Source organism: Lactuca serriola, chromosome 3 (genome assembly GCF_051521515.1).
Source record: "Lactuca serriola cultivar US96UC23 chromosome 3, Lser_US96UC23_V15, whole genome shotgun sequence".
NCBI classification, from domain to species: domain Eukaryota; kingdom Viridiplantae; phylum Streptophyta; class Magnoliopsida; order Asterales; family Asteraceae; genus Lactuca; species Lactuca serriola.
In genome coordinates this window covers 262,163,660-262,185,999 of record NC_136410.1, presented here as the reverse complement: position 1 = coordinate 262,185,999, position 22,340 = coordinate 262,163,660, and the positions used below count along the sequence as shown (strand labels likewise).

Here is a 22,340-nt window from a genome sequence, read left to right as displayed (position 1 = left end):
AAATTATTAGAAAGATTTGAAATTGTAACATCCCAAATCAGGTATGCTTTATGGACCCTAATCTTTGGGCGATTGTCAAATTTTGGCCCCTAAAGGAAAAGAGTGGATGACGGGTACGCAGGGCGTACTGGGGTGTACGCTCAGCGTACTCGTGCGCATATTGATCGCGGAGGTTTACCCGGTATGCAGGGTGAACCCGGCCCAGACATGAAACCCTAATCTTTTGAGAGCCACCTATTTAAAGACCATTATGGCCTCTTTTCTGGCCACCATTTCCAAAGACTTAACCCCTAAAACCCTAGATCTCGTTCATATAGCAAGAGAGTGACTTGGAGGGCTTGTTGGTGCATTCTTGGACTTTTGAGTGAAGAGAAAGCTTTGAGAAGAGGAGGAGTTAGAGCCCAAGCTTTTGGATCCGAGTTAAGTAGTGGGGAAGACATCTTTTGAAGGTAAAAAGCTCCAAGCTATCTCTCTTTTATGTTGTGCTTTGTTTGGGGATGTTTTAGGGTTTTTGTCCCCCAAGTTGATAACTTTATGTGTTGATGAGCTACTAGAACCCAAGATTTGTCCCATGTTAGCTCATTAGGGGTTGCTATGTCACAAAAATCCAGTCTTGGTCACTAAGAGCCGACCATGCTTGAGTTATGGGCTTTAAAATGTTGGAAATAGAGTGATTTGGGTGTTGGTCACTTTTACAGCCATGCAAAGGCTTAAAGTCACTGACTTTGTGGAATAAGAGGCTTAGGTACAGTCAGATCTGAAAGTTGGACGTGTGTCTTAACCGTTTAAGACCCAAAATCAAAAGGAGTACGAAACTGAGATTTACGCGGGGCGTAATCCCAGTACGCGCAGCGTAGGGGGTCGTGTTCCCCAATTCTGTGAAGTCGCCGGGTACGCCCATCATACAGATTTGGTACGCGCAACGTAACCTGGAGGGTTGACTTTTGTTGACTTTTAGAGTTTAGGCAATGATTGGATATTTGAGCCATAAGAGGGGTAAAATGGTCTTTTACCCTTCTGAGAGAACTTAAAGAGGGATTAGTCTAGCCTTTGAGAGTTTTATTGATTAGAGTAATTATTCCATGTGATTAGGCGGAGGCTAGACCAGTATTACCGAGTTTGAGATTTACCGAGTTACCCGAGGTGAGTCTTCTCACTATACTTTACCTAGAGTGGTAATTAGAGTTATGTGACATAGTATGTTGTATGCTATTCATAGGATGTGATATCGATGTGATTATGTGCTATGTGTGCTTCAAAGTTTACAGAGTTAGGACCGAAAGGTCCACAGAGTTAGGACCAGAGGGTCCACAGAGTTATGGGATTGGAGGGTCCCACTGAGACACATTGACCAGGGGGTCATACAGAGTTATAGCCTCGAGCAGCTAATATATGTTGTATGTGGTATTTTGGGGAAACTCACTAAGCGTTTATGCTTACAGTGTTATGTGTTAGGTGTTTCAGGTACTAGTGATGATTGCGGGAGGGCGCCGACATGATCCGTACACACAGACAGAGGATTTTATTTGTGATCTTAGGGCATGTTTTGTTTGATAACAATTTTTGAACATGAGATTTGAAAATGTTGAATGAGTTTTTATATTGTTGAAAAATGAAAAATTATTTTGAAAATTTACGTCGTAAAGTTGGTATCTAATCCTTGGTTTGAGGGATTCGGATGCACCTTCGGGCGTATTCGAACTCAAACTGAGGATTTGAGAAATTTTTTCACAATAAAACAATTTTTCTAAAAGAGTAAAAGGTTTTGAAACGAGCAAAACAGAGCAGTGTGTACGATCAGCCAGCGCCCGACAGTGATTTCCCAAAATATCGTTACATTATGTGTTATGAGATACGATATGATATGTTATGCATGCTAGAATAGGCTAGGTACTCATGTTAGGACTTGAGTGGCCTGAATTGTGATGCCATAGCCTAGGAGATTACTGCTATTGTGAGATGCTTGAGAGCGAGTAGGTCGCAGCGAGGAGATTACGAGAGGTCTGCTAGAGAGTAGCCTGTGCATAGCAAGACTAGAGTACCTGTGAACTGGGATCCTAGGAGGAGGACTTGGGGTGAATATTGATGCGGTATGGTCAGTAGTATAGGGCCCGTACTACTGAAGACACCGGATCAGTGTGTAGTCCAAGTAAGAATCCTTAGGGTACTAGGGAGCAAGTAGGGTTGAGATATCGAGTGCGAGTACACTCGAGTGAGTCTCTGATATTTTTATGTTGTATTTCAGAGGCATCATGGTTGGGACACACCACACACCTGAGAGAAGTAGTGTCAGTGATGAGGAGATCCACAGGTTGATTCATGAGGAGGTGGCTGCGGCCATCCGAGCTGAGATACCAGAGATGTTTGGGTTTATCAAGACCATGCTGATTGAGACTTTTGATGAGTGGTACGCTGCTCTTACTGATGTTGCTGTTGGTCCGGCCACCATAGCCGTCGCTGCTGCCAGGCTGCAGGGGGTGACTCGTTGCTGTTCCGAGAGTTCAGCAACACGAAGCCACCGGAGTTTGATGGGACTCAGGATCCGATAGTTGCGATAAGATGGATCTTTGGCATTGAGGGGTGCTTCTACACGTGTTCATGTCCGAAGCATCTGAGGGTACGGTTCGCGCTGAACCAGCTTTGCTTGGGAGCGAAGGAATGGTGGAAGTTTGTGACAATGCACTTCACTTCTGCAGAGCTTGCCGCGGTGACCTGGGAGAGCTTCACCGCTATGTTTCGAGATGAGTACGTTCCCCCAGTGGAAAGGGAACGGTTGGCCCAGGAGTTCTTGACCCTCAAGCAGGGTATTGAGTCTGTTACTACGATTACCAGGATGTTTCACGAGAGGGCGATGTTTTTCCCTGAGCAAGTGTCTTCTGAGCAGGCACGCATGAGTCGATATCTGAGCATACTGAGGAGAGACATTAGCGAGTTGGTGGCAAAATCGACGTACTGGACATTCGCTGAGCTCCAGGCGAATGCTCGGAAGAGGGAGATTGAGCTCGAGACTCAGTCCAGGGAGGATGCGGAGTCTTAGGGGAGGGATCGACGACTGGCACAGTCTCAGTCGACAGCCAAGCGGGCAAATCCCACCAATTCGAGATTAGGGAACCAGAAGGGCCACACTTGTAGCAAGTGCGGCAAGAGCCACGAGGGGATTTTTCGAGCACGGTCTTGCTACAAGTGTGGCAAGGAGGGGCATATGGCTAAGGATTTCCCCAAGGGATTTGCAGTGTGTTTTCATTGCAACTAGAATGGCCATCGGGAGTCCGAGTGTCCCCAGCTGCGGGGGTCGGCACAGGGAGCACCGCAGGGATCTGACCCTGCTGCCGTATGAACTATTGAGAGTCGGTCAGTGAAGGCTGAGGCGCCAAAGACTCGCGGGAGATCCATCCAGTTGACAGCGGAGGAGGTCCGCATAGCGCCCGATGTTGTGGATGGTATGTATTCTTTCATCTATTTATCTTGAGTTTGAGATATTGTGCTTATATTATGATATGCGTAGGTACTTTTCGTGTGAGTTATGTACCTGCTTTGGTGTTATTTGACTCGGGTGCGAGTCGATCTTTCGTGTCTTTAGTATTTAGTCAGCACATCAGTATCTTTCGAGAGGAGTTGAGTCGGCCCCTTCGAGTTTCCATAGCTGACGAGCGAGTGGTATATGCCACTGAGGTGATTCGAGGATATGTAATCGAGATCTTCGGTGTCGATTTCCTTATAGATCTGGTCCCGATTGCGATGGGGGATGTCTGTGTCATCGTGGGCATGGATTGGTTGAGCAGATTCGAAGCGGTCATCGACTACGAGCAACAACTGGTGACCATATGAGACCCTAGTGGGGGAGTGCTTATGGTTTACAGCGAGGATACCTGTACTGGGTCAACATTTTGTTCGGCTGCTAGAGCGAGGCAGAGTCTACAGATGGGCTGTAGTGGGTTTGTGGCCTATGTGATGGAAACACGAGTTGCCGTAGAGAGTCCGAGTTCGGTTGGTGATATACCGATAGTGCGAGAGTTCCCGCACGTTTTCCCCGAGGAGTTGTTGGGTGTGCCTTCCGAGAGGCAGGTGAAGTTTCGTATCGATTTAGTTCTGGGAGCGGCGCCTATTGCCAAGGCACCTTATCGCCTTGTGCTGCCAGAGATGCAGGAGTTGCTGGGAAAGGGGTTTATTTGGCCGAGTAGTTCGCTGTGGGGAGCGTCGATCCTTTTTGTCTAGAAAAAGGATGGTTCACACCAGATGTGCATTGATTACCGGGAGTTGAACAATTTGACAGTCAAGAACCATTACCCCTTACCGAGGATCGATGAACTGTTCGATCAGTTGCAGGGAGCGTCTTGGTTCTCCAAGATTGATTTGAGGTTTGGATATCATCAGATGAGAGTGCGTGACGAGGATATCTAGAAGACGGCGTTCAGGACTCGTTATGGGCATTACGAGTTTGTGGTGATGCCCTTTGGGCTCACCATCGCACCGGTAGCGTTCATGGATCTCATGAACAAGGTGTGCAGGCCGATGTTGGATCAATCAGTGATCGTGTTCATCAACGATATATTAGTGTATTCAAGGTCCAGAGAGCAGCACGAGGAGCATTTGAGGGAGATTCTCGGAGTTTTGAGATCGGAGAGGCTTTACGCCAAATTCTCCAAGTGCGATTTCTGGTTGCGAGAGGTCCAGTTCTTGGGGCATCTCGTTAACCAGGATGGGATATTGGTCAACCCGGCCAAGATTGAGGCGGTGATGAGTTGGGAGGTGCTGAGATCCCCTACCGAGATCAGGAGTTTTCTGGGGCTGACCGGCTATTATCGGAGATTTATCAAGGATTTCTCCAAGATTGCCGTTCCTCTCACCAGGTTGACTCGGAAGGGCGTGGCTTTCAGTTGGGGTCTAGAGCAGCATGCCTCATTCGAGACTCTTCGCCAGAGATTATGCGAAGCCCCAGTGTTAGCCCTTCCGGAGGGGATGGAGGATTTTTTGGTGTATTGTGACGCATTGATATCAGGATTGGGTGCGGTGCTTATGCAGAGAGGGAATGTGATAGCGTACGCGTTGAGGCAGCTGAAGCCTCACGAGGTGAGATATCCCACCCACGATTTGGAGTTGGGGGCCGTAGTGTTCGCCATCAAGATCTGGCGTCACTATTTGTATGGGCTTCGGTGTACCATATACACGGACCATAAGAGTTTGAAGTAGCTGATGGATCAGTGCAACTTGAACAGCGCCAGAGGAGATGGTTAGACGTGGTAAAGGACTATGATTGTGAGATCCTGTACCACCCGGACAAGGCTAACGTTGTAGCCGATGCCCTGAGCCGGAGGACGGAGAGTGCGCCGATACGAGACATATGTATGAGGATGAAGGTGATGACTCTGGTGTTGGATACCATTCGAGGGGCACAGGCAGAGGCCGTGAGACCGGAGAACCGCAAGAGAGAGTAGGTGATCGGGCAGATATCTGAGTTCGTTACCGATAGCCGAGGCCTTATGACCTTTTAGAGTCAGATTTGGGTGCCGTTCATGGGTGGGGCACGTGCCATACTGATGGAGGAGGAGGATAGATCGAGATTCTCGATCTCCCCGGGCCACTAAGATGTATTTGGACCTGAAAAGGGAGTATTGGTGGCCCTATATGAAGACAGATGTAGCGTGGTTCGTCAAGAGGTACTTGACATGTCACAGAGTTAAGGCCGAGCACCAGCGTCCGCATGGCAAGTTGCAGCCACTTGAGATTCCCCAGTGGAAGTGGGAACAAATTTCTATGGATTTTATCACCAAATTGCCGAGGACCGCGAGGGGGTGTCGATGTAATTTGGGTGATCGTCGACCGGCTGACGAAGAGCGTTCACTTTCTTGCTATCAGTAAGAGCTCTTCTGCTGAGAGGCTGGCAGAGTTGTATGTGAGAGAGGTGGTATCGCGGCATGGAGTGCCGATCTTGATTGTGTCAGATTGCGATGTACGTTTCACTTCCAGGTTCTTGAAGAAGTTCAATGAGGAGTTCGGCACGAGGCTGCATTTCAGTACCGCTTACCACCCACAGACGTACGGACAGAGTGAGCGGACGATTCAGACGCTTCAGGACATGCTCCGAGCATGTGTGTTGGACTTCGGAGGAAGTTGGGACACGTACTTGCCGTTGGCTGAGTTTTCCTATAACAACAACCACCATTCAAGCAGTGGTATGCCTCCCTTCGAGTTGTTGTATGGGAGGAGGGGTCGGACTCCCATCTGCTGGGGAGAGGTAGGGCAGCGAGTGATAGGCAACACTAAGATAGTTCTTCAAATGACAGAGCAGATACAATAGGTCAGACAGAGGTTGTTGACAGCTTAGAGTCGCCATAAGAGTTATGCGGATAGGCGACGATCCGAGCTCGAGTTTCAGGTTGGAGATTTTGTGCTCCTAAAGGTATCTCCTTGGAAATGAGTGATCCGATTCAGGAAGAATGGCAAGTTGGGGCCCCAGTACATTGGTCCATTCAAGGTGATTGCGAGGGTATGCAGGGTAGCATATCGTTTGGAGCTACCTGCTGAGTTGAGTCAGATTCATGATACCTTCCGTGTGTCCCAGTTGAGTAAGTGTATAGCCGATGAGATGGCAGTAGTGCCGATGGAGGATATCCAGATAGATGCGAACCTGAATTACGTTGAGAGGCCAGTCACAATTATGGATCGGAGGATCAAGGCTCTGAGGAACAAGGAGGTGCCCCTGGTTCAGGTACAGTGGCAACATCGGAGAGGGTCCAAGCTGACTTGGGAGCTGGAGTCGTAGATGCGGGAGCCGCATCCGGAGCTGTTCGCGGCATAAGACTTCGAGGGCGAAGTCTGGTTCTAGTGGGGGAGAATTGTAACATCCCAAATGAGGTATGCTTTATGGACCCTAATCTTTGGGCGATTGTCAATTTTTGGTCCCTAAATGAAAAGAGTGGATGACGGGTACACGGGGAGTACTGGGGTGTACACTCAGCGTACTCGTGCGCGTATCGATCATGGAGGTTTGCTCGGTATGTGGGGCATACCCGGCCCAGACATGAAACCCTAATCTTTTGAGAGCCACCTATTTAAAGATCATTATGGCCTCTTTTCTAGCCACCATTTCCAGAGACTTAACCCCCAAAACCCTAGATCTCGTTCATATAGAAAGAGAGTGACTTGGAGGGCTTGTTGGTGCATTCTTGGACTTTTGAGTGAAGAGAAAGATTTGGGAAGAGGAGGAGTTAGAGCTCAAGCTTTTGGATCCGAGTTTAGCAGTAGGGAAGACATCTTTTGAAGGTAAAAAGCTCCAAGCTTTCTCTCTTTTCTGTTGTGCTTTGTTTGGGGATGTTTTAGGGTTTTTGTCCCCCAAGTTGATAACTTTATGTGTTGATGACCTACTAGAACCCGCGATCTGTCCGATGTTAGCTCATTAGGGGTTGCTATGTCACAAAAATCCAGTCTTGGTCACTAAGAGCCGACCATGCTGGAGTTATGGGCTTCAAAATGTTGGAAATATTGTGATTTGGGTGTTGGTGACTTTTACAGCCATGCAAAGGTTTAAAGTCACCGACTTTATGGAATAAGAGGCTTAGGGACAGTCATATCTGAAAGTTGGACATGTGTCTTAACCGTTTAAGACCCAAAACCAAAAGGAGTATGCACAGCGTAGGGGGTTGCGTTCCTCGATTATGTGAAGTCGCCGGGTACGCCCAACGTATAGATTTGGTACGCGCAGCGTAACCCGGAGGGTTGACTTTTGTTGACTTTTAGGGTTTAGTCAATGATTGGATCTTTGAGCCATAAGAGGAGTAAAATGGTCTTTTGCCCTTCTGAGAGAACTTAGAGGGATTAGTCTAGCCTTGAGAGTTGTATTGATTAGAGTAATTATTCCATGTGATTAGGCGGAGGCTAGACCAGTATTACCAAGTTCGAGATTTAATGAGTTACCCGAGGTGAGTCTTCTTACTATAGTTTACGTAGAGTGGTAATTAGAGTTGTGTGACAGAGTATGTTGCATGCTATTTATATGATGTGATATCTATGTGATTCTGTGCTATATGTGGTTCAGAGTTTACAGAGTTAGGACTGAAAGGTCCCACTGAGACACATTGACTAGGGGGTCATATAGAGTTATAGCCTCGAGTGGCTAATATGTGTTGTATGTGGTATTTTGGGGAAACTCACCAAGAAACAGTGTTATGTGTTAGGTGTTTCAGGTACTAGTGACGATCGCGGGAAGGCGCCGACATGATCCTTACACACAGACAAAGGATTTTATTTGTGATCTTGGGACATGTTTTGTTTGATGACGATTGTTGAACATGAGATTTGAAAATGTTGAATGAGTTTTTATATTGTTGAAAAATGAAAAATTGTTTAGAAAATTGACATCGTTACAGAAATAATAATCTAAAATTGAATCTAGTTAGAAATTTTTGTATTGTTATGTTGAGATCTAGGTTGCTAGTGTTGTGTGGGACGATCAGATATGATTTCAATGTTTATTTGAGCCAATATATTTTCTAGTGTATTTGTGGCTTCCATATCCTAGTGAAATCGTGGGATAAAAACACGACCTTTCTTAGTTGAGGAACATAATATGTTTAGCATCATGTACTAGAAATGTATCCAAGAGAGCTTATGTTGTTATTGCTCTTTAGACTAATGCCTTTAACCAATCAATGTTGAAGTTAAGTTCCCTTTCTTAAACATATTTTTTTTAGGATTTTTAGTTTTGAGTGAAAAAAAAGTGAGAAAAATAGAAGAAGAAAAAAAAACAGAAAAAAAAGTTGCAAAGTTTGAGTAAATAAGAGTATACAAAGTTATGAAGGTCTAGAAATATCATGATGAAAAGTTCAAAAATTGAAGACTCAAGAATAAGGCAATGTGCCAAGTTATATTTATTGTAATTTTTCTTTATAGGTTAATTTTCCATACGTATGCTTGGGAGCTTAACCAAAAATACCATGAGGTTAAGAGAATTTTTTGGGGATGGATTCGGAAGGATGCATACAATGAGTGTTGTTCAAAAGAAGTGGAAAGCGTTTGTGAGGATCGTAAGTATTTAGGACTGAGAGGTAATTAGGATTTAGGCACAAATAAATGAATTGCGGTCTTGTTGTAAGGGAGAGGCTTAAAATGGATTGTCTTGTGTGATGTTGGTAGCTAGGGTTTTGATGTGATGGTATGATAATGATAAAAATTAGTTTGGCTTGAGCGCAATAAAAAGACAAATGTGGGGTATTTTGATATATGCATATTTAGTCATATATTTCGTACACTGTCTTAATACTTTTAGCTACAATTATTCTTATTTTGGGACATAAGGTGCTTATTATGGTTGAAATCGGTTTTGTAGTACCAAAACAGGATCGGGTTAAAAAGGAAGCAAACTAGGAGCTGGAAGCAAGAAAATGTGGACTAAAGGAAAAAGAAGACCAAAATTTTGAAGACCACAACTTGGTGATCATCCACCACGACGTGGTAAATGGAAGATTCTCGACCAATAAGTTGACTTAGAGAATACGATATTTAATGGAAGACCACTAGTGGTGCCTATTCACCACGTCGTGGTGATCAGATATATGGCAACTATATATATATATATATATATATATATATATATATATATATATATATATATATATATATATATATGCAAACATTAGGTCGAATGGTAAGACTCGTGGACAATTTTCTGAGAAAGGTTGCGACTAAAACAATATGAAAAACCCTTGGAAGATGGTAATTCGATTAGAGATCAAGAGTTGAAGAGATATAGAAGAATTCTACATAGATCTATTTTGTTTGCTAAACATTACTGTCTCTAGACTGGAAAAGATTCAATCCACTTGTTGGACTGCTTCTATGTCCTGTAGCTTCTAAGGCATTAGCTTCAATGGGGCTTGTTGGCCCCCTTCTTAGCTCTTGATGTCTGCTTTAAGCTTCGTCGAATAAGGCCCTTACATGTCTAGTCTTATTTTCATGGATTTTGTGTGTTTTTCTGCAATTATGAGAGGCTAAAAACCTTATACTTCTGTTGTTGAAGATGAACCTGATCCTATTGTGTTGATTTCAACTTTTGGATGTTATATGTTGATTTTACTTGTGTTTGATAATTAAAATCCCAACATGTTGAATTTCTAGTTTATATTGCTTCTTAATCAAGTTCTGTGTGATAGATGACCATTCTAGTTTCATGAATTTGTTACCTAATTGTTAATGATCATTAAATAATTAGAGCTAGGATTAACCACATCTTAAATTAGGTAATTAATGTTAGCAACTTTAACTGTGTTAGATAGCATAATTAATCTTAATTTGTGATTGGTTGCATAACTTGATCATAAGAAAGTAACTATTATATTTATCATTAATAGTCCAATTTGTGATTATTTCGTTTTAGTGTTTAACCTGTGCTTGGCCATTGAATGTTAATTCATAAATTGATACATCTTGGTATTTAATCATAATAACTAGTTAATGAATTGGTAATCAATATATTCCATCCACTAGAAATAAACCATATGAGAAGGGGAAATCGGATGAGAACAAAAGTACTCTTTAAATCTTGAAGTAAATTTGCTTATTTAGTTGCTAATTGGCAGTGATTTGCATTAAATTCTTCTAATCTTGCAAAATCAGTAAAAAACCCCCCACTTAAGTTTGTTTTCTTAGTTTGATTAGAAGTATTTATCTTAATTAATTAAATTTCGTTGTCTGAGTTCGACACCCGACTTACCCAAGCTATTCTAGAAACCGAATAGGTACACTGCCTATAAGTGCATAAATTAGTTAAGTTAGTTAGGTTATAAATTTAAAACTAGTAGGTACTTTTATGCATATTAGTCTTATTTCAGATCACGTGATCGAGTTGTACTCCATATTTCATCATAAGCCACACTTCATATCTCAGTCTTGCATGATTACATAACAACTTCCGGTACATAGAGCTTCACCAAATTCTCTAACTTCTCATTCTCCCTAGTTGCCAGAAGTATGCAACATTGTCAATCGATCAACTACCACATCTGACTTTCACGAATGATGCCTGATCTCCCAACCATAATGTAACACTTGATTTCTAGGATGAATTAGTTGACGACTCAAAGGGATCAAATACAATGTTTTTGGGAAAAACCTTGTGCCACGACGTGGCGTGTGGGGGACTACGACATGGAACACCAATTATAAGGAATCCGTATTTGATGGTCACCACGACATGGCAAGATGGAGGCCACAACATGCAAGTTGCCACAGCCCAAGACCATGATTTTTAGGGTTTTATCTATATTTAAAGCTTTTAACTCATGGATTTAGGATCCTCCTTAGCCACAAACTCTTCAACATGAAACCTAGACTTCATGCATGTTGTAGATATTTGTTTCTTGATTTAGATGTTATTATTTGGATTTTAGTGAAACTTGAGGAAGAAGAAAGTTCATTGTGGTATAAGAAAGCAAGGAGCTGGCTTGGATCCATTGCACTCTTCTGATTCCTAAGTTATTTAAGGTATAAAGTTCATAAGTTGACCCTTATTCTTCTTTTTTCAAGTTTGAGTTCATTTTTGAGGATTTTGGTCCCTTTCTTGGATACTTTGGGAGTTTTAGGAACTCTATAACTTATTGGTGGCTCTCAAATGATCTTTAGGTTTATGAGAAATGAAAAAAGAGTCATCTTTGGAGCAACCTTCTGTCAATGCATAAGTTTTGGTATCATTATGGACTTAATGAACAGATGGTTGTAGATCTTGCCTTGTGGTGAAGTCTTAATGGATAAAGTTGGAAACATTATCCATTAAGTCATTAAAAAGGGCCAGATTTGAATTTTTGGGTTTGAATCTGTAAGGATTAAGCACTTAATGAAGATTATGACACTCTGCCAATAACCACGTTGTGGCCAAGGGCTTACCATGATGTAGTTGTGTTCAAAAACTCGATTGTTTTGTCCTTAATTAGCCACGACGTGTCAAATAGCTTTCCACGATGTGGTGGATGTTTACCTGTTGACCGTTGACTTTATTAACCCTTGACCATTGACTTTTCGACCGATTTAATTTTGAGTCTAGCTTATAGGTTTGAGTTGTTAATAAAGGTATGACCTTTGTTAAGTGGTAGTTGGTTCGCAGGTCTGTCTAGTGCGAGGTATTGTGATAAAAAGACTCACCTCTAGCTGAAGGTATCTGAATCTCACACTCGAGCTATTGCTAACATGGCTCCTCACACTAATCAAAACACAAAGATAGTCCTAATTAATAAATAGGGTTTTAACCCATAATCAATAGTCCAAATCATCATTTATCTTATTAAGGGCAAAATACCATTTTACCCCTCTCATAAATAACCCAACTAATCAAGTCCCAAAACCCCTAATGACCTAAGGCCCAAAAACAACCCAATAGGTTTTCTAGGAGTATGCCCACCACACTCCACATTACGCCCAGCGTATAGTCGTTCCTTGGAAGGGTTACGACCAATAATCCTCTACTCCTGGTGTACTCAAGATTACACCCAACGTAATCACCTGAGTCCCAAACTCTAAACTAAGGTCTTAATGCTTTTCGGATTAACGTCCAAAGTTCAGATCTAAGCCTAATAAATGTCTAAAGTCATAAAGTCGAAACCTTTATGCCTATGCATGGCAAAAGGAAGCTCAAAACCAAAACCCTAACTTATATAACCAACTAAAACTCCATAACTCTTGCATGGAAGAAAACCAAGCTAGCATTTTAATGACATTAACCACTCTAAAAAGCTTGAATGGACAACTCAAATGGTCTGGAATGGACAATACTCACGAGACGAAGTTTTTTTTGGGAAAAAAGGTCATAACTTGCAACCTAACAAGATCTAGCAAGGAAAGCATCAAGACTTGAACTTTATACCTTTTGAAGATGCACAAAGATAAGAAGAATCTGGATATAAAGCTTGAGAACAACACCATAACTTCAAAGGTCTTCCTTCACCACCAAGAACACCAAAATTTCACTAAAAAACTTCAAAACTCATAACAAGAATTAGGGTTTTGAGATAGGGGTTGAGAGGAGTGGAGGTTAGTCTTAAGGGGGCCCGAGGGGAGTTAATGACCTTAAATAGGGGTCACAACCTGAATTTTAGGGTTTTGGGACAACCTCGAGTATGCCCGACATACCCTTGAGTACACTCAACGTACTCAAAGAAACACGCATCTCTTGCTAATTTGTAGGCGCAACATTCACCACACGTATGCCCAACGTACGAACCTGATTTGCAAGGGAAAATGAATTTTGGGCGTTGAAAACGAAAATACCTGAAAACGGGTGTTACATGCATAGTATATTATATGAGACCATGTATGACTTAGTGGGTTGTTAGACATGTAGACTAGTGTAGACAGTTGTCTGTGTTGATGTTCTTGTTTGATTGTTTGTTTTCTGTAAATGTCGACATATCTTGTGTGGGTTGAGGCAGTTCTACTCTGTGTGGTAGGGCAAGATTCTTGGGCAGGCCAACGGTATGCTATAGGCAGGTGCAGACCAAATGTATGTTGTAGGCTTGGAGGAGAGCGGCCCGACTATATGTTGTAGGCTCAGGAGAACGGTCGAGGTTTATTGTAGGCCTCACAAGGCGGTCTAGTCAAACTGAAGGCTCATGTGTGTATGCATTGTATGTATATTGTGGTGTGATATTTTGGGGTAACTCGCTAAGCTTTGGCTTACAGTTGTGAATTTAATGTTTTTTTAGGAATTCCCGGTGATCGTGCGAATGCAAATACATGACTGAACACAATCATCATCCGCATTGGAGTTCTGCATTTAACTTACATTATTCCGGGTTTCATATAAATTTATTTCGAACAAATGATTTTTCTTAACTTGGGTTTTATGAAAATGGTATTTTACCATTATTACGAATGAAAAATTCGTTTGTTAAAACAGGACGTTACACATAATTAGCTAGCAACCCATCCAATACCGTTGTCTCATATTAAATTATTTCTGGTTTGAATATGCTGCAAACTCTTATGGTCATTGTATATCATACACCTCGTACCATATAAACGATGATGGCAATCACGACCCCCAGCTCCAAATCATGTACCGAGGAATTCACATCAGCACTCTTCAACTATCGAGAAGCATACACAATCGCCTTTCATTGCTACTTCAACGCACTCGCTAACTAGAAACTAGAATAAGATTCTCCACTTTACACCTCAAATGTCTCATGGTATCATATCTCTTCTTCATAATTTGGACCGACATGCACTCTCCACGACAAAGAACTCGATCTAACAAACCCTACCTCAAGCAACTCTTGAAGTTGCGACATTATCTCCTTTACTCCTAAAAGAGCCAACCAATATGACAATTTAACTTTCAGAGTCGCGCCTAGAGTAAGATCAATTTGAAACTCGACCTCACATGGTGGTGGTAAACTCCATCTCATGATTTGCACTATGAGAGGAATTCGCAAGATATGAGATTTGAAATTTAAAATTTAAAATTTAATCTTGTAATCTTATCTTTTCTTTTTCTTATATTTTCTTTAATTTATGATAACTCATTTTTCATGTCCGAAGATTAATGCGATTTATACAAATATAAGTTGTAATTAGAGTTGTTTAGCTTGTACAACTTAAAAATTAAGTAATAGTTGTCCTAACAAGATAAATGTTTTATAGTAGTTATAATATATATATATATATATATATATATATATATATATATATATATATATATATATATATATATATATATATATATATATATTCAAACTTTAATAGGAAAAACTTATTCAACAGCAAAGAAGGTTGACTTTTAAATTTTAAAGTTGAATAAAATAACATGAAAAACAAATTAAGTAAATATAAGTAGACATTTCTAGTCTTGTTTGGGACACACCTTACATTCTCATGGCATCTACTTTGCTCTACACGTTCACCCTTTGCTTGCTTGTACTCCTGACCTCTGCGAATGTATGTCCTTTCTTTCTCAAAACAGAAATTTTAACCTTACAAGTTTTACAACATTTCTTCTAACTTTTTGCAAACTGTTATCTAATGAATTTCAGCCAATTGATTGGACAAACCATGGTGGAGATTTATACAACCGTAGACATGCCTATGGCGAAACAAAGATTAGCCCTGGAACAGTGGCTAACCTTCAACTTAAATGGAAGTTTGTCGCTGGAAAAGATATAACTGCAACGCCAGCAATATATGATGACACCATTTATTTCCCGAGTTGGAATGGAAACATATATGCCCTTAATGCATCAGATGGGTCAGTTATTTGGCAACAAGATATTGGTCAACTAACAGGGCTTAACTCAACCGGACTTATACCTGGAGTTAATCGAGCTGTGTCAAGGTCTACTCCTACTGTTGCTCATGATCTTTTGATCGTTGGAATTTATGGACCAGCTTATGTTGTGGGGCTTAATCGTAGTAACGGTGAACTTGTATGGTCTACCCAACTTAGTACCCATAACGCTTCTATTATCACCATGTCCGGAACTTATTATAAAAGGTACATATATTTAGAGGACGTTTGCGTAATTTGTTTATAATTTGGATTTTTTATTATTATCTTGGAATGTGGAAAATAAAGGAGTTTTGCGTACTCTATGGCCAACAAGTAAACTTTTGATAATTGATTCCAATATTATACTCCAGTTGACAATTTTGAAATATTGGCCAAAAGTAAACTCTTAGACTATGGATTGCAATTATTGTACCCCGTTTGCCAATGTTGAAATTTATATATACATACAATAAAAATTAGACTTTCTTAAATTTTGTGGACGCCTTCATCTTCCAAACACACCGTAGACAATTAATGAGTCCGAATTTATCGTGTTGCTAAAAAGTATCTCTCACCTATAGGTTGTGGATTCAAATGTTTGTTGCATGCAAACAAAAATTTATTTTAGGAGTTGAATAAATTATACATGTGTATTTGTCATTACCTCATGTCATATGTTACTGGGTTGTATTTACATTTTCTTATTCTAACTTTAGCCTTTTTATCTAGGTTAAGGTTAACACGTGATCTAAAATGAAAAAGAAAGTTTACCCTTTTATTCAATTTGTCATTTTTTAGTTGTCAAATCGATAAATTAATGTGTTAACCTTTTCTAGTTAGTGAGACAAATAAAGTATTGCAATTGCTTAACATTGACATCGTTATATGTTGTTTTAAATCTATTCGAAGCAATTGCAAAAATACTTCTTCATTTGTCTCGTAACTAGAAAAACCAAAATCTTCAATAATAAATAATCTATTTCGTTGTTATATATGATATATAATTAATCATCATATATAATAGAGCATTTGCGATGGAATAGTCAATAAATCCATTATGATTAATGTGTGCAGCGCCTTCTATGTGGGAACATCTTCACTCGAAGAAAGCACCACCCTTGAAGCATGTTGTACATTTATAGGAAGTTTCTTAAAGTTAAATGCCAAAAATGGTAGCATCCTATGGCAAACCTACATGTTGCCAGACAACAATGGTAGCACCGATGAATATGCTGGTGCTGGCTTATGGGGAAGCAGTCCATCAATTGACATTACTCGCAATGCTGTATACATTGCCACTGGAAACATGTATTCAGCCCCATTGAATGTCACACAATGTCAAGAAGCACAAAACAATGAAACAACACCAACTCAAGAAGATAAGTGCATAGAACCTGAAAACCATTCCAATTCCATCCTAGCCCTTGATTTGGATTCGGGACACATCCAATGGTATAAACAATTAGGAGGCTATGATCTATGGATTTTTGCATGTAATAATCTTTCTACTCCGGGGTGTCCACCTGGACCTAATCCTGATGCGGATTTCGCGGAAGCACCGATGATTTTAACAACTAATGGTCGTGGACACAAACGTGACATTGTTGTTGCAGTACAAAAGAGCGGGTTTGCTTGGGCTTTGGATCGTGACAATGGTAGCATCGTTTGGTCTACGGTAATGTTTGTGTTCATTTTGCTACATATTTACAAAATTTTGAACTAAGTGTCCTCATTATAAAATATGAAAAAAAGTAACCGAACTTGTGATCACGTTTGTTTAAGTCATGAGCTTTTGAGATTTTTAATAACCTTAGATTTTTAGCTTTTAAGAAAAATATGGAATTAATTAAAAAAAGTTTTGTTTGAGTTCGAGTGCACAACTTTTATTTTAAACTAAAAGTTTATAAAACTAAGAGTTAATTCAATTAGTTTTTGAAAGCTTTTAAGATTTTTTGCTTTTACCATTTATGTTGTAAGTTGATTTATATATTTCAAAAGTTTACAACTAGTTTTGCAGAATAGTTCTATATAGATAAAAATTGCGGCTAACAGAGTTTGCCAAACATACTCCAAATTCATTCAAAATGACAAATTGGTCAAATGTGGAAATTAAAAGTATAATATAAAAATAAATTTTAATCTAAGTTCTTAAAATTGGCACCCCTGAATTTTAGTTTAGTTTTTATATGATATTTTTTGTGAAGTAACATGAATTGAAAGGCTTTTTGTTACTTTTGACAAATTTGTTACAACGAACACAATTCTAGTTGATGACCCTTTTTGATATTTCTGTAGTTGATATTCTTGTAATCTTGTTACAAGGTTATGTGTGTTCGTGTGTAATTTCCCTTTTATTCATATATCTATGTATGTATGTACCAATTGGTCGCACATATGATCCTTGTAGAAATAGTGAAAGCTTTGAGGTATAATTGCGGGAGTGTGGAAATGTCAATTCCAACATAGATTGAACTCTTTTTAGTGATTAGGCTCTTATGTCACATCTAATGTGTTGCATTGTGTAATATTTACATCTCATATGATTCTTTAGGAATGTGACATCTACGTTGCTAGAAAAGTAACCATGTTGCAAATATATATGAATTGAATGCTGAAATTATGATTAATTGTAGGTAGCTGGACCTGGGGGAGCTGGTGGAGGAGGTGCTTGGGGATCCGCTACTGATGGAAAGATAATCTACACAAACATTGCAAATAGTATGCAAACTACATTTACTCTAAAACCATCAAATATCACAACAACTAGCGGTGGATGGGTGTCAATGAATGCCACAAATGGAAACATCTTATGGTCAACGGCAAATCCAAGTAATGCAACCGCAAGTGGCCCAGTGAGTTTAGCCAATGGTGTTGTGTTTGCTGGCTCAACCAATGGAACCGGACCTATATATGCCATGAGTGGCACCACCGGAGAAATTTTGTGGTCGTATAACACCGGAGCCACAGTGTATGGTGGCATGTCCATAAGCGATGGTTGTGTGTATGTCGGCAATGGATACAAAGTAAATTTTGGAGCTTTTGATCCGACTTATACACCAGGGACAACCTTGTTCGCCTTTTGCCTTCCCCCATAACTAAAAATGGAATTGTAATTAAAATGTGACACAATATTGTTTTTCATGTTATCGTAACTATTATATTCGAAAAGTAATTGCAAACATATAGTTAATATGACCGATTCAAGTGGATTTGAGGTCCCAAACAAAATAAAAAAAATTGAGGCCCTTAACAATAAATTTTTTTAAGTAAAACTGATTAATTGCTTAGATTTGTAAAAAATGAGTTGAAATTTCTTTATCTTCTATACCAATTTTGTCTCCAATCTGGTTTCTCCTTTTTGTCACTATCATTGATGACTTAATACCAAATGTTTTTTATTTTCTTATAATTATATAAGTTGATACATAAAAAATAGGCCTTAATATTGCCCATGTTGCCACACCCACTCATACGACCATGTCTATCAAGGTCAAATGAAAAAAATATCAATGTCGATGGGCAAAACCCCTAATTTTAGTTTATTGGTAAATCTTTACATATGTACGTCATTGGAAACCATCGAGGTTTTCTTCTAGTGTATTAATTGGTTGAGTAATCGGTAGCCAACATTCTCGTTGTTGACGACGTTATCCTTTGGTAAATACATGAACCCGTAGATATCAATATTATGTTTCCATGTTTTAGAAAAAAAAATATAGATGATAATTAATGGAATTATGAAAGGGTTAATGTTAAAAGTTCTATGCCCTTGAAAGATTTTCGTCCTAAACATGAAAGGAATATACGTAAAATGGTGTTTGCATATATATAGGGATTTTTTTTTGTAACGTTACATTAATGAAAAGTGTTGACAGTGGAATGACTAAAAATTAAAAATAAAAATAAAAAATGGGTATGTATCTTATTTTATCCTCTCTAATAAATCAATTTTTTTTTTTTACATTTATCAAAGGTTTTGTCCCATGTTACTATATAAGATTTTGTAATTATTTAAATTTCACATGTCATTATGTGGTATCTTTATTTTTTTTATTAGTTAATAATCAATTCCATTAATTAATGAGTCTACTATTATATATGTAAAGTATTCATTCTATTTAAATTTTTATTAATTTACAAATATATTTGAATTCAAATAAATACTCTAATGACATAATTAATATCGAGTATTTGATGATGTGTTTGAATTCAAAACATACCTATAAGTTTTTGTTCTTTTAATTTGAATTCTAACAAATTTATTATTTATTCAAATTTTATAAATAAATATGTGCATATAATACATCTTTATTTATACCCTTATTAAGGAAAAAAAAACATCATCTTCAAGGATGTATTTGAAAATTTTGATTCATAATAACTATTTACAATATGTCAATAATTATTTTTATTAATATAGATTCAGTAACTACTTATTTATCATTTCATTTGTATTTATTTTGAAAGTTAATTTAAAAGAATATTTAATATTTACGCATTAATTTTCAACATCATTATTAAAAATATGTCAATATCTTTTTATTAGTATAGATTGAATTACTTACATATTCATTATATCGTTCATATATATATATATATATATATATATATATATATATATATATATATATATATATATATATGTATCTTTTTAAATATTTAATAGTTATACATTGATATTGATATTAAACTTTTATTTTAATAAACTTGTGTAGTATACCGGTCTTACAACCAATACTCTAATAAATAAAGTTTTTTTTTGCCACTTGTTATACTCTCCTTCAATCTGCCAAATGTTATTTTGTGGTTAGTTTAAATTTCTTTTTTTTCACATGTCATGTTATGAGTTTTTTATTTTATTAAATTGCACATAATATTTTAATTTAATAATTGAAATAAATGTAATAATAAATGCATATCAATTTCATTAATCAACTTACATTTTAATTTCAAAATTCCCAAAATTAAATGTCATTAGTTTCTTTTGTTTATTTATTTAATTTATTTATTTAAATTTAAAAAATAAAAAACATTTCCATTATAATAATTCATTATTTTTTTATTTTCTTATAAATTCAAAGTTCTTAAATATTTTGACATTTATATTTAATTTTATTTTTTTTAAATTAACCTATGTAATATGTGACAACCCGATATTTCGAGACAATATGATGGATCACAAGTCAAATTTACGTCAAAATTTAACTTTCCTAAAATCTTATTTGGGTTAAATAAAGTAGTAGGAATCGTATCAAGGTTTTCGTACATATAAAGAACCCTAGAATCCGAGTTATAACGAAGAAGTTATGACCAACCGAAGATTCTCGGCAAAACCGGCAACACTGATAGACGTAAAACGCGAAGTTTCAATACAATAATTTTTAGCCTTTGGTATCTAAATGAAAGTTTTAGATATCATTAAACCGTAAACGTACATGAAAAGAACGTCCAAATCTGACTTCGTATGAGGAAGTTATGTTTTTCTAAGTTACGGATATAGCAGTAGACAGCTAAAAACTCAAAATAGAGATCGAGAGACTTTTAGCCGACACAAACTAAATGAGAATCGAAGGTCTCAAAAATAGAAGTGCAACGGTAAAAAGTATGACGGAAACGGACGTCGGATGAAGAAGTTATGGAACTTTAACGGACTTTTCCTGTCCCGACCTATTAAAATATAATATTAAAAATAAAGTCAAGATTTGCCAACCGAGTCTAAACAAAAGTTGTAGATAGTAGTCTCACCTTCACGTGGATATAAAGAACGTCGAAAACGGAGTTCGTATGAGAAAGATATGAATTTTTGAAGTTTTCTAAATAATTAAAATATAAATTAAATTCAAAATCCGGTATTATCCGAAGGAGGAGTCATCGGACCAATCCAGGTTACGCCCAGCGTACCCTCGTAAGCGTACCCTCGTATGCCCAGCGTACTCGGGTGCTCGGCCTCAATCCGTCCATGTCGTTTCGATGCTTTGTCCGAGGATGCGGTAAGCCATGACGTTGCGTACGCCCAACGTACCCTCGTTAGTACGCCCCGTGTACGCGAGGCTTTCAGCCCCTATAAAAGGGATGCGGGGGTGCCGACCATCTTTGCTCCTTTCCTCCCTTTCTCGCGCCGAAGCTCTGCGTTTAAACCCTCAGAGCCATCCCAAAGTCCCGGTTTTCATATCCAAGTTGGGAAGGAAGTTTTACGCTCCCGAGATTCCCGAGAATCCCGAGAAATCCGCTTGCTTGAGTAGAAGTTCTGCTCGGTTTTCGTCTTGCTTTCTTCAATCTATCATGTGAGTTCATACCCCTATAATCCACACTTTAAATGTTTTATAAATTCTTTTATATGCTTTTAAGGGGGGAATACAAGTAAAACACACGATTATTATGGTGTGTTATATAAAGTTTTCATTATACACTTTTTTATGAACGGAATCATATGTGATTTATAACTATTATAAGGAAACTTTCATATGAAAAATATATCATGATAACATCATATCTTTTGAAATGAAAAATGTTGTTATATATGTATAAATCAAACACCTTGCTTATACTGTATGTATATGTGTCCATCTTAGGCACTACAAAAATTATACTTTTTCATAACAAGTGAGCGTTTCACTAGGGATTACTATACAAACGAGACACACTTTTAGAAAACTATAATATGTATAGTTATACGTGAACATCTCGAACTTTTACATACTAGAAATACTATTTCAAGGAGATACATTCATATACAAGAACAAACGAACATTTTCATATGAACTTCAAATAGTTTTCTCAAACATTTTTACATGTTGAAATACTTTTAGAAACTATCATACAAACTGTAGGTTTCCTTTTTGAATCTGTTATAGTTGTGCTTCAGAAAAAGGTTTTCTCACACTTAAACTGTTTTGTCAAACGGTTTTCGATTTGATTTATAAATTGACATCAAGTCATAAATTCTTATCTATTAAACTTTTCGATGGTTTTACAAAACTTCTTTTATGATTTTTTATTATAAATTGCATGCCTCTATATGTATAGTTATATAAGAAATGTTTAAAAGACTTAGGAAGGCTATCCACCCTGTTTCCTTTTCCTCGATTTG

General features: G+C 38.4%; 1 protein-coding gene across 1 annotated transcript; it reads left to right on the top strand.

Annotated features, from left to right (window-relative positions):
• The first annotated feature begins 14,831 nt into the window (after positions 1 to 14,831).
• Positions 14,832 to 18,442, top strand: LOC145093956 (uncharacterized). Its single transcript, XM_079032203.1, has 4 exons — positions 14,832 to 14,922; positions 15,018 to 15,475; positions 16,325 to 16,925; positions 17,884 to 18,442. The coding sequence occupies exons 1-4, from the start codon at positions 14,860 to 14,862 to the stop codon at positions 18,343 to 18,345; spliced, it is 1,584 nt and encodes a 527-aa protein (XP_078888329.1). The 5' UTR covers positions 14,832 to 14,859; the 3' UTR covers positions 18,346 to 18,442.
• The last annotated feature ends 3,898 nt before the right edge of the window (positions 18,443 to 22,340 follow it).